The sequence below is a fragment of the Micromys minutus genome (genome assembly GCF_963924665.1).
Source record: "Micromys minutus genome assembly, chromosome: 8".
In the NCBI taxonomy this organism is placed as follows: domain Eukaryota; kingdom Metazoa; phylum Chordata; class Mammalia; order Rodentia; family Muridae; genus Micromys; species Micromys minutus.
In genome coordinates, this window is record NC_137977.1 from 26,331,016 (window position 1) to 26,349,012 (window position 17,997).

The 17,997-nt window shown below is 42.3% G+C and overlaps 1 protein-coding gene and 1 pseudogene across 4 annotated transcripts in view; one reads left to right on the forward strand and one right to left on the reverse strand.

The window, feature by feature from the left end:
• ARHGAP26 (Rho GTPase activating protein 26) overlaps positions 1-17,997 on the forward strand; it is a gene marked incomplete at its 5' end in the record, with an annotated part of 370,628 nt that overhangs the window by 205,205 nt on the left and 147,426 nt on the right. For all 3 annotated transcript variants that reach the window (XM_080920301.1, XM_080920302.1, XM_080920303.1), the window contains one exon: positions 16,655-16,720. In XM_080920301.1, coding sequence (XP_080776427.1) covers positions 16,655-16,720 — 66 coding nt within the window. The remainder of the gene's footprint in view (positions 1-16,654; positions 16,721-17,997) is intronic.
• Positions 9,535-13,456, reverse strand: LOC308423704 (E3 ubiquitin-protein ligase CCNB1IP1-like; annotated as a pseudogene). Its single transcript has 2 exons — positions 13,388-13,456; positions 9,535-10,350 (listed from the first exon to the last, which is right to left on the reverse strand). The product of its transcript is annotated as an E3 ubiquitin-protein ligase CCNB1IP1-like (transcript).

Consider the following 17,997-nt stretch of genomic DNA (forward strand, 5'->3'; position numbering starts at 1 on the left):
ATTCTTTTGTGGACTTGTCAGAATTTGTTACTTTGACCGTGAAGTTTCTCTTAGGGCATACAGTGCCTGTGGGTATTAAACTGACTCATAAATGGCATCTGTTGACTGCTGTGTTTTCATGTTGCTCATTTGGCCAAAGAGAAGATGTCTATAGGCAAAACAGGCACATTTCTTTGTGGCTCTTTCTGTTTTATCTTCTGCATATTCTGTTTAGGCCTCAGGTAGGGAGCCCACATCATCACTGAGAATCTTTCATTTTATGGATTCATATGTTCGCTTCTATCTCTCTTCCCTCCTGTGTATTTGAATTCACCCTGTAGGCCATTATTCTAGTCTACACTTTCAAAGCACATTTCTTGTAAAAATGCATCTTTTATCTAGCCATGTCCTTAAATTATACAAATGGCTCCATGTCTCGCTCTGATTTGTCTTTGTCCCTTCAGCATGTGTTGGGAGCCATCCACATCATTCCTTGTGATCTAGGTGGTGCCCCTGACTGCCACCCACTCTAAGTCATGTCATCTAGTTTCAAAGAGATGTGCTCCTACCTCCTCATCTGTATTCATCTCTGACGTTCTCACCACCACAGAGCATCTCAATGGGACTTTGTGTGATGCTATCCTGGGTTATACTCTCTGGTCCAATTGCTAGTCCATGATAGGCTTAGTTAAGTAACCTCGTATTTCTCTTCATGGTGGTCTGTCTACAGTTCCATTAGCCGTATGGAATTGTACATGCACATTTCCCCATTTCTGCCAACTCTGTTACTCAGCCCTGTGATTTCTTACTGGTCTAATATATTTACGTGGTAACACCTATCTTTCTCTGGTAAGCACAGAGTTTTGAGTGTCTGCTCATACTGCCTGCCAGTCCTCTGGGCATCATCATCATTAATGGCTCATTCATTTTTTTTTTCAGTGACAATTGCCATCATTCCCCAAATACTTGCAAAGTTAGATACTAACTTTATTTAGATACTAACCTTTATTAATTTTAGATATTTTATCTTACTTTTGTGGTGATAGGGATTGAACCAGAGCCTTGCACATGCTAGGCATGCCACTGAAGTAAATACCCAGCCTAGATTAAGACGTTTAAAACACACTTTCCCATCTTGTTACCTGTTGATGTTATTTGTGCTGTTGTTCCATGATGCTGCGACTGACCCCGGAGCATTGTGCGTGCCCGAGAGCTGTATTCTTTATGCCATCAGAGCATCTTTTACATGTTGCCTCTGATTTCCTTTCTGGTTCCTTATCTTTTATGAAGTCTTTAACCCAAGCACTGATGATGTGCACCCAAGTCCCATTACCTTCCACTCTCTTTCCTCTTTCCTTCCTCTGTCCCTTCCTGCATCCTTCTGTCCCTCCATCCATCTACCCCTCCCTCCCTCCTTTTAATGCCATTTTAGGAGTTGACATTGTTACTTGTAAACATTTATTCTTTGAGAATAGATTTAGTAATTTGCATTTAGGATTATGTTAATTAAATAGATTGATTTTTTTTTAAGGAAAATCAGCGCTTTTATCTGTAATCTCATTCTCTTCTCCAAGAACTTTGAATGTCTGTTTTTTCAGACAAACATCCTTTTATTTTGGTTTGAGTTCTCTGCCTAGAGGCCTTGTGTGTTCTTGGTTAGAATTTTCCTGAAATATTAAAGACATAAGACAACTTTCTCTTTTTGTTGTTCATCATGTATCAGTTGTCTTGTGAACAGAGGACCTTCCTTTGTTTGTTTGAAGAGTGTCAGAAGCTCGGAGCCCTCCAGGTAGTCAATTCTGACTGAATAGAAAAGGGAAAAGGGAGAGTGAAATTATAGCTGGCGAAGAAGAACTTGATTTCCTGCTCCTCCAGAGCTCCTCGCTCCCAGTGCAACCGCCCAGTCTCAGGGTCTTCTCTCTGCTATCACAAGAGGGAGGGCTCTGCACTAGGCCATGTCTGTCCTTACCACTTTCCCAGCTCCTCTGCCACCTTGATGCTTGGTTGCTCTTGTTCTTCACCTGACCTTTGGCTACAGGTGTGAGATTTATTCTCCAAAGCTTCAGAGAGTTGAAATCAGCTCAGGTCAGAAGTAGAAAGAGAAACCAGGAAGGCATGTTCTCAGCCTAGGCTCTTTTCCCCACTGAGCCCCCACACATATTGGAGAAGCCACATCAATCCAGTGAGAGACTCTAAGACATTTAGGATGCAAGTTTTAAATAATAAACTTCTTTACCTGTTTACTCCCTCAAAGGTTCACTTAAAAGAAAAAAGATAAAAATCAACAAACAAACAAACAGTCTCAGCTCCCCTCTGCCTCTGTAGTCATTTAAAGGCTGAAAACCAATCAGTGGGGCAGAGAAGGCCCGGTTTCTGGTTGTAAATAGTGCCATCTCCCTCTATGTGAGACTCAACCCAAATCAATAGGCTAACCAGGTTGTGTTTAATACCACACTTCCTTATTGCTGCAGGCTTGCCTCCTCATGGGCATTGTCAGAGCACAGCCACATGGCTGAGCATCCGGCTTATAAGAATATCCTGAGGGCAGTTCACTCCGCCTCCCACTCTTGTTTAAAATGTCCCTTTCACTCCTGTCTCAACTTCTCACTCACTGATACGTTAGGAGTTCGGGCTTCCTGAAGGTTCTCATCCAGCAAATACCCGACTTGAGTACACAAGGGAAGATGTTGTTGAGAACCGTGAGCTTGGGGTGAGAACATCTTCCGCCTGAATAGATAGCTGTACATTTAAGTGTTGTTCTGATGTGCAGATGTGCAGCAGGGGCTGGGAGCACCAAGAGAAATAGACAGATGGTGCATCTCTGTCAGGGAAGGGGCGTGTATAATGTGCATGTCATCAACAAGTGTACCCTTTGTGTAAAATGCCCCAAACTGATGGATTTGGAAACCAGCATCAGATGGGATTACATCTAGATTTAGAAAGTGCAGACTTCCCAGCAAAGCTGTGGCTCATTAGCAGAGGGCTCGTGAAGCCTGTGCAAGGCTGTCTGTGCAATCAGCAGAACAGCAAAGACAACAGACGTCTCTCTGCTACTCAAGAAGGGCAAGCAGTAGACGATCTGTGCTCAAAGTCTAAATCACTCCTTCCCTGCAACTGGCTCTCCATAATAATATGAAGTTGCAGCACAATATTGAAGAAATACAGCAAAATGCTCTAAATAGCTGTTTTTAATACTTACTTGGTATGGTATAGCCAGATACGGGAGACTAGAAGGAATTCTTTTAGCAGTCTTTAACATCTAACCCCAGTGGTTCTCAACCTGTGGGTCATGACACCTTGAAGGTCAAACAACCTTTTCACAGGGGTTGCCAGAGACCACTGGCAGACACACATATTTATATTGTGATCCATGACAGCTGCGAAATTACAGTTATGAAGCAGCAACAGAAAATTGTTATGGTTGGGATTCGCCACAAAGTGAGGAACTGTACTAAAGGGTCACAGCATAGGGACAGTTGAGAACCACCACTAATCTGTCAAATTTATTTTGCCACTGTGTGGAAACACTGCATGGATCTCCATATTAGAACCATTAGCATCGTTCATTCCTCATATACCTGTGCTCAGTGCTAGGTGAGCCAGGGCCACATGATGGCTCTGAAGTCTTAGGGTAGGGTCTTTACCATGGTACCCTGGCATCCCACAGAGACTTTGTAGCAAGCAGAGTCATTTCCTGTTGTCTCTGTTGTTTGCATTCTTCTTCTTAAGACTGTCACTAAAACCAGAGTGCCGGGTGGCACTTTATTAAGTCTCATATTGATTTATGAGGCAAGACTGACGATCAGGAGAGGAAATGGGCAGAAATGCATTACCATGGTTCTGTGTTAGCCTAGTTTTGTTCCTCTGATTCTTAATTCTCTTCCTCTCTGAACCTTGGCTCCCCATGCTCTGCCAGACAGAAAAGAGATCAGTGGGTTAGCATGGCCACGTTTTTAAGAGGGTTTTAAAACTGTCAGCCTTCATTATCAAAGGTCCACATTCTCATGGAAACAGTAAAGAGCTGTCCCCCTTGCTTCCAGTTGCCTTTGGCCCTACAGCTACAGAAGAGAGGCAGGAAGAGGCAACCACTGGTAACCAGGATCCCTTTGGGGTCAGAGTCATCCCAAAGCTGCCAGGTCTCCCCTGTTGGGTAGCTTATAAATAGAACATTTCCCCTTTTAAACCCGAGGAGCAGACACATTAAAGGGCACAATGCCTGGCCTCCTGTGCACTGGTCCACGAGGCAATCAGCTGAGTGTACCTTCCCTCCAGCTTTCCATCCTGCCTGCCAGGGATGGCCCACGGCAGATTCTTCTCCATACTGCCTGGTTAGAGTCAGACAAGAGGCAGTGCAGGTGCTGGCTTTCTCCACTTTGCCTTTTGCTAGGAATCCTGCCCGTGACATGGTTGCTGTGGCTGCTCCGAGCTAGAATTATATTTAGTAAAGTAGTGATGTCTCAACTCTAGCGTGCCTTAGCTACAGGCAAGAGTCTGGAGAGAGGGTAAATACTCCTCAGATACTTTCAGTTCCCAGCTGTTGTGTGTGACGAGACCATTTTCCAAGGACAGTGTTGGCAATGGGGCTCCTTGAACTTGCCCAGGCAGTCAAAAGCTTTTTGCTTATACTGGGAGACATTTCAGAAATCCTTTCTTAGCTTTAGAGTGACAGAAGCAGCCAGCATGTAATTTTGCCATGGCCTAATGTTTGCCTTTCCCTTGTGATGTAGGCTCTGTACTGACAGACTGATAAGAACTATCTCCTGACACCCAAGATTGGGCTTCCGGGCTGTATGGTATAGGGCTCTGGGTACTTTTCTAACACCTAATCAAGTGGGAGCTGAGACCAAAGTTGAAAGATTGACCATACTGTCACCAAGTCCAGGCTTGTCATTATTATACTAAATACCTATTGAGTTCATCCTACACATAGTACAATGTGCTGAGTGTTTAACACACACTATGTCACTTGACAGTTATCATAAGGGAGGTGGTATTATTGATCTCATTTACAGATGTCTGAGACTCCTATCTAGTACTCAATGTCACTCAAGTAATTCATCAAGTATGGTCACTCAGTAAACTGAACAAAGATTTCAGATTGCACTTACTGTGTGGGGTGGTGTGAGGTGTGTGTGCATGTGTGTGTAAGGGTTAGCAGAGGCTGTAAGGTTTCCATTGGGGTAGTGTGGAGTCATGTATAAGAACTCTGAAATCCTAGTGGCATTGCTGTAATAAGATCTGACCTTGGAGAACTCCAGGCCTCAGTTATTTATATAAGGGACTGGCTTCAGTACATACATCTTGACTCTTCAGATGAATTAAATACAATTGGGATCGATATCTTTTGCCTAGTAGTAGCTAGTGGTAGACACTGTCAGTAACCATCACTGTTTGCTGATACTATTATCAGTAGCATCCTTAGTATCCTAAGATTATTGGCTACCTCTCAAGTTCCTTAGAGTGTCTTCCCAGGCATTGCTTCATGTGGCTTTCCTAAACCTTCATCTTAAATGTGAGAAAGGTAGATGGATAAAGTCTGTCCATCTCAGTGGGTTTCTTCATCTTTGCTTTCTCAGAATTTATCGTGACAAAAAACAAAAACACAAAGTTTCTGGGGCATCTGGAACTAGCAGGCAGGTTTGAAAAATGAAAGGGTCTTGATAGGCAGAGGCATTTGGTTCTGGAAGTTTGAAATACTTCTGTCTTCATGGATGTTTTTATTGGTTCTGAAGTCAGCGCAAAACATCTAAGGCCTTAATAACAGGATGTAGGACAGTAGACTAAGATACTCTCAGGATGCCCGATCTGCTGGCAGGAGATAATGGTGCTGATGATGCTGGGGCCTTGTTCTTTCAGTGGCTCTGTCCTGAGAAACTCTCTCCCATAGCAGATGATGTGCAGCCCTTACCTGTGCTCTGCAGCAGCTAGATCAAATGATTCTAACAATCATTATGTAGGTACATAGCTCTAAGGAATATTTGTGAATATTTTGGAGTCATTTCATATCCAATATTGGCAGAAGCTCATCTTATACATTAAGACCCAGAATTATTAGATCCTTCATATCCCACAGGGAAGGTAGTAGTGCAGATGCCAGCAATTGGTTGAGCTAGTGTGTGTGTGTGTGTGTGTGTGTGTGGCCATGATAGTTTAAGGTCCTGACTGTTTTCCAAAGGCTTCTCTCACTTAACAACATACAATGTACAGGAGAGGGCTCAGGATTTGTGTCACACGTGTACCCTACTTCTCTTGACATTGCCACAAAAAGAGAAAGAGATATAGCAGGGAATGAAATTAGTAAGCAGAGGTACTTATGAGCCATTGTCTTCATGACTGTATATTTTAATTCGGTACTTGTCATTATTTTTCACAGAGTCACACACTTAAAAGCTTGACAGCTGTGCTGTCTATTCTGAAAGAGGTTGATAAGACATGGGGTATTAAGCTAGGAGAGAAGATGAAGGAGACTTTTTGAGAAATTTATACTTAAAGAGAGCTCTGTATTAAATAGGCCAAGCGGATAAGGTTAGACTCATTGCTTATGCAAGGGGTGGAGAATGTGGTTAATTAGATGCTCAAAGAAAGCCAGTGTGGTGAGGTGCTGAGAGCTGGGGGAGTGTCATCCCAGGAGGCTGGGGAAGGAAGCAAGCTAGGGCTGGGCCACCAGGCTCTGTTGCTTCATGTTCAGGATTTGGGTTACCTCCTGGACAACACTGACACTGCAGGTTGAGTAAATAAACTAATAGTTTCAGCATCACTGAAGCGTAAGGAAGAGAGTGAAAGCAGTTCCTTAATGTAAGAAATAGGCCAAAGACTGTTGTTGCTTTTGTTGTTGTTGAAAAGCTTAAAACAACAGGTCTGTCTCATAGAGGGACAACCATGCTTGTGCACAGAGTTGAGTTGTTGGGGTAAAGGTTTGTGGCATCAAACCCAGGGGACAGCTTGGCTCAGTACGAATAAGTATAGTATAGAGACCATGTGCTTCCTTTTAGAGAAATCATGAATATCATTTGTTTTAGCATCAGTTGGACAAGCCAGGGTTAGAAAGCGAAAGCTAGGTTGAAGGAGTGAGCCACTGATGGATTTTGTTGTTCTTGTTTGTTTTTGGTTTTTTAATTCACTTTACACCCCTCTCACGGGTTTCTCTCCTGGTCCCCACCCTTCCAGAATCCCTCCCTCCATTACCTCCTCCCCTTCTCTTCTGAGAGGGTAACCCTCCCCCCCAAATGTCTCACACCCTGGCACATCAAGTCTCTGCAAGGCTAGGCTCATGTTCTCCCACTGGGGCCAGACAAAGCAGGGGAATGGTTTTTACAGACAGGCAACAGCTTTAGGGACAGCCTCTGCTCCAGTTGTTGGGGGACCCACATGAAGACCTAGCTGCATCTGCTATATATGTCTGGACAGGGGTGGGGGTGGAGGGAGGGGCAGCGTGGGTAGGGATAGGTTTTTTATAGGACTTCCAGAACTTTGTCCAGTGTTTGGCTGTGAGTATCTGCATCTATTTCAGTTAGCTGTTGAGTGGAGTCTCTCAGTACAGTTTCACTAGGCTTCAGTCTGCAAACATAACAGAGTATCATTAATAGTGTCAGTTATTGGTGCTTTGCCATGGATGGGTCTCCAGTTGGGCTGGTTATTGCTTGGCCTCAGCCACAGATCCATCTTTGTCCCTACATTTCTTGAAGACAGAGTGCATTTTGGGTTGCAAGTTTTGTGGGTGGGTTTCTGCTACAGGAAGTGACCTCTTTAGGTTCCATATCTCATAGCTATGAGTCTCAGCTAAGGTCCTTTCGGACTGCAGATTTCCATTCATTCTCAGAACTCTTTAGCCCTTTCTCTTGTCTCTCTCAACACTTCCTCATCTCTTCCCCATCTACCACCTCATGCTCCTCCTACCCAGTTCCCTCCCTACCCCTGAGTTCTATGACTGTTTTATTCCTGCTTCTAAGTGAAATTGAAGCATCCATGCTTGGGTCTTCCTTCTTCCTTAGCGTGTTCGGGTCTGTGGATTATAGCGTGGATATCCTGTATTTTATGGCTCATACATGCTTATACAATGCATGTCCTTTTGGTTCTGGCTTACCTCACTCAGAATGATATTTTCAAGTATCAATATTTTCATCCATTCATGATGTTTTTGCCTTTAATAGTTGAATAGTAATATTCCATTGTATAGTTGTACCACATTTTCCTTATCTACTATTTAGTTGAGGGATCTCTAGGTTGTTTCCAGTTTTTGGCTATTATAAATGAAACTGCTATAAACATTGTTGAGCATGTTCCTTTGGTATAATGGGGCATCTTTTGGGTATATTCCCAGGAGTGGTATAGCTAGGTCTTTAGGTAGAATTATTATCAGTTTTCTGAGAAACTGCCAACTTGATTTCCAAAGTGGTTGTACAACTTTGCTCAGCAATGGTGGCAAGTTCCCTTGATCCACATCTTTACTAACAATATGTGTTGTCCCTTCAGTTTCTGACCACAACCAGCCTATTCTGATGGGTATGAGATAGAGCCTCAGGGTCATTTGATTTGCATTTCCCAGATGACTAAGGAGTTTGATCATTTCTTTAAAGTGCTTTCTTGGCCATTCGAGATTCTTCGGCTGAGAATTCTCTGTTTAGCTCTGTATTTTATTTTTTAATTGGGTTGTTTGGATTGTTGGTGTCTAATATCTTGAGTTCTTTATATATTTTCAATATTAACTTTCTCTCTTTAATCAGACATAAGGTTGGGGAAGATTGTTTTCCAACCTGTAGGCTGATGTTTTGTCCTATTGAGTGTTCTTTGCCTTACAGAAGCTTTTCAGTTTCATGGGGTCCCATTTATTAATTGTTGATTTTAGAGCCTGAGCCATTGGTGTTCTGTTCAGGAAGTTGTCTCCTATACTAATGTGTTCAAGGCTATTTCCATTTTCTGGATTGCATTTAGTGTATTGAGTTTTATGTTGAGGTTTTTGATCCACTTGGACTTAAGTGTTGTGTAGGGTGATAGATATGGATTTATTTGCATTACTTTTTAAAGGTAAAGCATTTTTATTTTAAAACAAACACCAATGAAATCAACAGATAACTTTATCAGTATAAATTATTTTTAAGTAGAAACAGAACACATATGCATCAAATTGCACTTTTTATTCATCAGCATAAGCACACCTCAAAAACAAAGTAGCAGAAATGAAAATACATGTTATAGCAAGCCACCATTTTCCAGGACCATCATTTTTGGCCATCATTTTCCAAGACCTTGTACCAGCAGAGAAAACTCAATGCACATATTTAAAATTTACATACTAGAATCCAAAGCACCATGTAAATATAACACTGGTGCTTACATAAGCATAAACACAGCTTGGTCTGAAACAGGATCTGTGCAACAGTGTGATTGTGTGAGCAATCTCAAACGTAGAGACTGAGATTCAAGAAATGCTCATGCCCTAAGCAAACAGTGAAGAAAGCAAACAGGAAGCCATACACATTACTGCAAGCCAACTTCTAAGGTCAAAATGTAAAGAGAACTCAGGGATGCAGGAAAAGTCTTGAAGTCAAAGATGAGCTAAACTCGTTTTGCTTTAAAGGCCCGGCTACAGACTTGCTGCTCTGCTTCATGGCTTTGAGACACAAAACTAAAGAAGTTTTTAATGGTTTCAGGTACTGTGGGAGAACACACACACACACACACACACACACACACACACACACAAAATGGTCTGAACTGAACATCTTCATCTCCACAAACTTTGATTGAAAGCCAAAGACTCCAGACTGTGGGATCATAGCTGGTTCCAGGGAGCCTTCTTGGCTAGCAATAGTGATATTCCTGAGCCTGAGGCTATCATAAAGACCTTGGGGCTTTTGGTACTGGTGATTGCACTCCATAAGTTTCTCAGAGATATTGCCAATTTGTTTCTTGTATTCTTCTAGAACTTTCTTCATGGAGGTAACCTCCCCTTTCACAGGGATCAGTTCTACATTCTTGCTCTGTATTATATATATATATATTCTCCATCTGTTTTAAGTGGTTCTCAGCTTTGCTGAAATTATATTCTTGATAGACACGTTCCTGGTGTACCTGCTATGTCCAGAAGGCCAATGCCCAGGAGCTAATGTCCAAAATAACCTCTAATCTAAACCCTGTCAATACCATTACTTTGTACTCCTCTGATAGACTGAGTTCTGTCCAGATGATATCTAGCTTTCCAGAAAGGGTGTTGTTGTAAGCAGAACAGACTGCTGGTCAGCGGCTGAACTCACCACTGCCATGCTGATCACAGAAGATGAGAGAGCAGGCAATGACCCAGGCATAGCTAGAGAACTTGATATAGCACTTCTAATCACTGCAGAGCAATATGTCTTCACACACATGAGGAATCTCCACAAGAATCCATTAAACAATGCAACTCTCATTTTTCATACAACCATGATTTATTGCATGAAGGTCCAGACAGGAAATGTGATTGATTGATATCAACCTGGTGTTCTCTCCTGAATGTTAAATATTTTACTTCTTGTATTTCATCCTTAATTTCTGTTGCCAAGTGAATCCAAGTTAATCTAGGAATCCAAATTGAGATACCAGAGCAGCTGCTTGCCATTATGTGCATTTCAGCGCCATCAACCTTTAAACCTTCCTCCTGAAGATATCCAAGCCCACTTTATAGGCATTCTGGGCTTTCACAGGGTCTCTGGGCTGTGCTGTGCTGGACTCAGCCGCTGTGCTGACTGCTACAGTCACAGCTCTTTCCTGGACACACTTCCTCTTCAGCCTGAAACAGACACCTGAAGCAAGAGATCATCTATTTGCATTCTGCATGTAGACATCCACTCAGACCAGCACCATTGTTGAAAATGCTTTCCTTTTTCCAGTTTTTTCCTTCTTTTGTCAAAAACCACTTGTCCACAGGTATGTGGGTTTATTTTGGGGTCTTCAATTTGATTCCGTTGGCCAACCTGTCTATCTCTGTACCAATACCATGCAGTTTTCATTACATTGCTCTGTAGTATTGCTTGAGGTCAGGGATGGTAATACCTTTTGGAGTTCTTTTATTGTTCAGAATTGTTTTAGCTATCTAGGGTTTTTTTTTTTTTTTTCCGGTTTTCCATGTGAAGTTAAGAACTGTTCTTTCAAAGTCTGCAGAGAACTGAGTTAGAATTTTGATGGAGTTACATTGACTCTGTAGAATGATTTTGGTTAAGATGTCTATTCATTTTCACCACGTTAATCCTACTGATCTGTGAGCATGGGAGATCTTTCCATATTCTGAGATCTTCCGCAGTTTCTTTCTTCAGAGAATTGAAGTTCTTGACATAGAAGTCTTCCACTTGCTTGGCTAGAGTTACACCAGGGTATTTTATATTATTCCTGGCTATTGTAAAGAGTATTGCTTCCCTTATTTCTTTCTAATTCTGTTTATCATTTGTATAAAAGAGAACTATTGATTTCTTTGAGTTGATTTTGTATCCAGCCACTTTATTGAACATGCTTATCAGCTGTAGGAATTCTGGTAGAATTTTTGGGGTCACTTAAGTATATTATTATGTCATCTGCAAATAGTGATACTTTGACTTCTTTCTTTTCAGTTTCTATCCTCATGATCTCCTTTAGTTGTCTTACTGCTCTAGTTAGATCTTCAAGTACTATATTGAATAAATAGGGAGAGAGTGGGCAGCCTTGTCATGTCCCTGATCTTAGTGGGATTGTTTTTGTTTTTACAAATAAGGACAGCAAGGTAGTGGAAAGATAGGAGGAAGTGAGAAGAAATACGAAGAGGTTAGCTCAGAAGTCACTGTAAGCACCCTGGCAGCACAGATAAGGGAAGTAAGGTTGCTGTGGATGAGAAGGGATGCTCTCTCCTCCTGGAGGCTCTCTTTGGACACAGCACAGCAATAGTTTCAATTCTTTGGCTTCCAAAGTAGAAGAATTCACATCAGGACACAGGCACAGTAAATAAGTAGTCAAGTTTTATTTCTGCCCTTAACAAAGCAGAATTGAAATACCTCCACCAGAGCGGAGAACACTCTGTCAGTCTGTATGGCAGCCTCAGAGGGCTGCCTCTTGTGTCTGAACTTAGAAGTCTTGGGCTACCATTTCTTCTCATCTCAGTCACCCCTGGTGTGGCATGGTTTGGTCTTCTAATAGGCAAAGGCTTTCTTTGAACTTGTTCTTTCCTACAGTTTATTCTGTTTGTTGAATTAGATGTTAGAATATACGCAGAGATGCAACTACTCAAAGTTGATAAGTTTACTAGTAGGAAGGGCAACAATACCTTGAGCATGTTCCTTGGGGTTCTTTCATAGAAGACAGGAGATCAAGGAGAGTGCCTTTGTTCTCCTTCTAACCAGGTCAGCTTGAGTATCATGCACTCCTTGGCAAGCCATCTTGTTTACAAAGTGTTTTAACCTAATATCCCTTTTCGTTGCATTGGAACCAAGGCAGTGGTAAGAGTGGGAGCTAGACAAAATGGAGAGACTTTAAGTGAGAATGATGGAAAGTTGGCAGTTGTTTGGATGTGTATAAAAGGTGGAAAGGAGGAGAGATGCTCATAGTTTTGTTAGAGTTGTCACATACAATCAGATACATTCACACACCACCACTACTGTCATCTCCACCACTACCACCTACAGAGTTCTTTTAAAGATGAGAGGAAGTTGTCTCAGGTGAGGTACCAGAAATTTATATCAGTGGTTTTTGTTTTTATGTTTTGTTTTGTTTGTTTGTTTGCTTTTTTGTTTTTTATTTACAGTATAACAGTGGTAGTTATGGTAGAACCTTGCCTTTCTGTCTGATCTTTTAGGCAAGAAAAAGACCCGATGGTGGTACCATCATCTTCTTATCACCATCATATCATCACATCCTCTTCCTCCTGGAGTTCACATTGGCAGTTACCCAAACCCACACCACTGCTTGGTACTGCTCTGGGTTTGCCCTAAGATGCGCCGACTTGGCCCAGCATGTACCCAACCCTCCTGTTTTCCCATATTCTTTCAGAGCTTCTGTAGAATGGAGTTATGTGATCCTGGCCCTTTCTATTCTCTGAAAAGGAGAGAAAGGTACAAGCCTTCAGAGGTTGTGATGGAAGTTTGGGTGGCGGCACCTTTCTAACTTGGGAGATCAGCCTGTGTCTCCTGTGTGCACTCTGCCAACATTAATTAGGGCTGCTGATGTAAACCTGGGCCCAGGGAACTTGAGTCAGAGGGAGGATGAGAAGCCAAGTTTGAACTGCATCACAGGATGCTGAGCCCAGGAGCCACAGCTTCTACATCAACTCATTGCAAGTCAAATTAAGGGAATAATACAAACCTAGTAGATATTTAATGAGAGATTATTTCTGGAGATTATAAGGATACAGAAATTGCAAATAAATCCCCGACCTTTTCTGAGCCTTGGCTCAGTGAATGGGCTGAATCACCTGCTCAAGGGGATTAAGGACAGCCGCATCCATCTGGCAGGCTACTTTCTCAGTCAAACTCTGCTCCATGGTGATAGTGTTCCAGACCTTTTAGTGGGAATTCACTTTGCAGAGTAGATCTCAATTGCTAAAATTATGAACCCAGTTGGGCCCAAGTAGAACTAATGTTCTGTTTGTATATACAACAGAGCCCCCGTAAGATCAGTGACATTTAGGCTAAGTGATACAATATGGAGCTGTTAATTATTAGTGATCCAGTCATGATGTCAAAAGGAGATTCAAACTGATGAGAGTAGAAGTCAAACTGCATATGTGTGTGTGTGTGTGTGTGTGTGTGTGTGTGTGTGTGTGTGTGTGTGTGTATAAGAGAGACAGAGGACAAAGGGCAGAGGGAAAAGATCAGCATGTGGCAGTGCAGTAGTGTGTTTCAGTTCTGGTCTACCCATTCAGAATATCATCACTAAACTATATTTTATAAGTTCTTGGGAATCTTGTTTGATGTGGGTTCCTTTTCTTAACAAGATTTTGTCTGTTTACAAAACTAGGTAGTCAACTCAATATACAAGTCCAATAAACTAGGCTTAGCAGAGTTATCCCGAACTCCTGTTTGGCTCTGCAGCAGATAAATGTCATGTACACTTGACAATTAAGATACACTGATAAATAGAGCATTTCTGTGTGAACTGTAAGGCTTTTTCGTTTAATATCAGTATGAAGGGGGTTTGCTTGCTTTTAATAAAATAGAGAAATTGCACCAGCATGGGGAAAACAATCTGAGCATTAAGTGGGGTCTTTGACATTAAAAAATTACAGTTAATGTAAATTGGTAAAATTTATTTATTTTTGGACATTTGGAAAGTTCCTTTGCATTTTTTTCTTCTATGTACCACTTGCCTAGAAATGACTCTCACTTCCTAGTTGACCTGGTAGGTCATCCAAGTACTGGGACTTTCTCTCTCAGTTGCCAAGTTCTTTCCAGTGTTCCAAAACTTTTGTTGATGTTTCTGGGGTAAGGAAGTGGTTTCTGTCCAAGACGAAGTTCATCTATGTTTAGAAGGAAACAGTGTTCACAAAGCTTCTCTTAAAACATTGAAGTTCAGAGTCTGTCTCAACAGATCCCAGAATTCAGTGTACAATAGTGATTCTTTTCTGCAGAATTCTGACCACCATGTAGTTTTATAACCACATTCTACCTTAGCCTGGGAGCTGTAATCAAGTTACCAGCCCTCCCAACTCCCTTTCGTTCCTCCCATTTTATTTCCCAGGCTCTGCCAACATTGAGTCGACTTCTCTTCCCTACCCGCCTTTGCTCCTGGAGGGTCATGTTGTTAGCCCACTCTCGAGTCCCCTGAATCCTTGGGTAAAGGCCATACATATTGCTGTTACCTTTACAGCTTGCCTCTAGGCACAGTTGCTAGGCGAAGAGACCTCCTGCCTGGACATGTGTGTCCTTTATCAATTTATTACCTTCATCTCTTCCCCCACCCTAAACTTAGTGGCTTATGTCAGCTAGCTCCCACCAACATTCTTGTCCCCTGCCAGTAGCGAAGGCTGTAGGCCCTAGTTGCCCCGGGACCTTATATGTCTGCTGTTTTCTCTTTCCTCCAAACATGGCAGAAAAACCCCTCTCTCTTTTCTTGCATCTCCTTTTCCTCTTGGTCCTCATAAGTCCCACCTGTACCTTCTGCCCAGCAGTTGGCTTTTGGCTTTCTTTATTGAAAAATCAAGAACCAATTAGGGAACTAGATCTTAGCATCAGCACCTTCCCTTATACATGTCTTTGAAAATATACTCTGAAGCACTTCTCTAAAAATAAAGTAAAGGGTTCCATGGACTCCACAGTGACAGTTATACATATATTGGAAAGTGTCTTAAGCACAAAAAGATAATTCCCTCATGACACATGGCTTCATTCTGAGCACTTCATGAATGAGAATACATCCCCTACACAAGAAAAGATGCCCAGTGTCCTTAGTCATCTGATGCAGAGCAAAACCACAGCAAGAAAGCTCTGCGTCCACCCAGATGGCTGTAATGAAGAGACACTAACTGGTGTCCACAGGATGTGCCAGGTACTCACACTGACTTACTCCTGCAAGTCTCAGGTACTCACACTGACTCACCCCTGCAAGTCTCAGGTGCTCACACTGACTCACTCCTGCAAGTCTCAGGTGCTCACACTGACTCACCCCTGCAAGTCTCAGGTGCTCACACTGACTCACCCCTGCAAGTCTCAGGTGCTCACGCTGACTCACCCCTGCGAGTCTCAGGTGCTCACATTATCTCACCCCTGCGAGTCTCAGGTGCTCACACTATCTCACCCCTGCAAGTCTCAGATGCTCACACTGACTCACCCCTGCAAGTCTCAGGTGCTCACACTGACTCACCCCTGCAAGTCTCAGGTGCTCACACTGACTCACCCCTGCAAGCTATGCACATTGTATTGGTGGATAACCAAAGCTTGGGGTTGAGATTTTGGATGTCTGGCCTCTTTATTCCTTCCTAGAAACTAGTTTCCCCTGGGAAACATTGTCCTTGTGGGTAGTTTCGTTTTCCGAGTGGCACTGGAAGGTACCGGAACAGATGGAAAACCCTTTGACCCCCACTGATGTGCTATACAGAGTGAGGCTCTTCTGCTTCTGGGTCTAGCTTATGTAGCTTTGTTCCCTGCTGTTTCAGTGTTCAAAGCTGAGTTACTTTTCTTTCCTTCATTTTCCCCTCGATATTCTGCTTTTTCTAGTCACCAGAACAGAATTGTTTTTTAATTCAAAGTTACATTTAAAGCAATTTGGTGATCTAGCCCGTGGAGCAAGTCTCTACATGTTAACTTGGCAACTTAGGTCATAATTTAGCTTTCCCAAGCCTCAGTTATTTCATCTGTAATGTGGGCCAATAACACTACCATTCAAGAGAGTTTGCTGGCATTACAAGACCTAATCTAGGTAGAGCACTTATCCGTTGTCTTCAGAGCACTTCACATTCGCCATAAGTAGCTGACTCTAAGCAGTTATTCCTGTGACTCCAACCGGAAGGAGTCTATTACTATGTATTTCCATTTCTTGTTAGAAACTTTAGGGTATTGCCAAAGATACTTGGCATGTATCTGGCCAAGGGTAGGCTCTTTGTCAGTATTGCCTATTTGTGAATGATCTGTATTTCACACACATGCACACTCACCACACCATGTGCCTTGCTTTCAGTGTGTAAGCCTTACAATAAGCTGATTTGCACATGCAGGGCCTGACTACACTTTTCTTGTTCTTTCAGCTGCACAGTTGGACAGCATCGGCTTCAGCATAATAAGGAAATGCATCCATGCAGTGGAAACCAGAGGTAAGGTAGCCCACCAGACGGGCAGGCCGCATTGTTCTCATGGCAGGTCATGCGGCCACTGTCGGTGTTTCTACAGGGCACGTTGTACCAAGCAGGGGTTCTCCACCCGTTTCATGTCCCCCAGGTCTCTGGTTGATCATGAAAATACTGATAGAATTCTCAGGCTTATGGGAACCAGTTATTACTAAATACGTCAGTTATTACTAAAATAATTGAAAATGTAGTGGCAGTAGGGTAGCAGATCTGCTTCTGTGTTGACCACTTCCTTCAGAGCATAGAGTGGCGGCTCTCATAGCAGGTATGATCTAGGAAGCTCACCATTGCAATCACTCTGTCACAGTGGAAGGAGCTGTGAGAATATCTGTGACTCTGGATCGTGCTGCAGGTTCTGCTGATACCACTGCAGTTTAACATTCCTGAGGGAACCAGATGCACAGTGTCAGTGACAAGGACAACTAAGGCTCTTTCCCATCTCATTCATAGACCCCTCTCCAGGGATCGTCTTAGAGTCTGTGGGTCTGACATTTAAAGCAGAGTTAGAATCTTACTAGTGGTGAAATAGAAAGGGAGAGGGATATACACAGACACACACCCATACAAACACAGAGACACACATACAGACACCTACACACACAAATACACAGACACACACCCATACAAACACACAGACACACACACAGACACACAAACACAGATAGACACACATAGATACACACACAGACATACAAACACAGATAGACACACATAGATACACACACACACAGATAGACACATAGATACACACTCACACACACACACACACACACACACAGGTTGGGGAACATCTTGAGTTTCTATGCCTGTGTCCTATGAGGCTTCTTCCTAAAGTTACTTTAAAGTATAGAAGCAGGTCTGTAGGTGTGAGGTTTGTTTTCTTGTTTTTGTTTTTTTTTTTTTTTTGGTTTGTTATTGTTGTTTTATTTTTTTAATGTTTAATTATTTCTTCATGATTTTTTTTATCAAAAATTAAGACATGTTCACAACAATTGTAAGTAAAACATACCCAGAAAGAGCCTAGTAGAGATAACTGGAAATTGATCCTGGAATATAAGGGTGTTGGTTATATTGAGCTGAAAGAATGTTTACTCAAGTGGTGTGGTTAAAATGCAAAAACAGAAACCAATCAAATGCCTCAAAATCTGGCTAACTCAAGAGTGATTCACTTGTGCAGTAAAATCTTGTGAATCACTAAAAGTAGAAATGTTTTTTTTTTCTTATCCCATATTTACATCCATTAA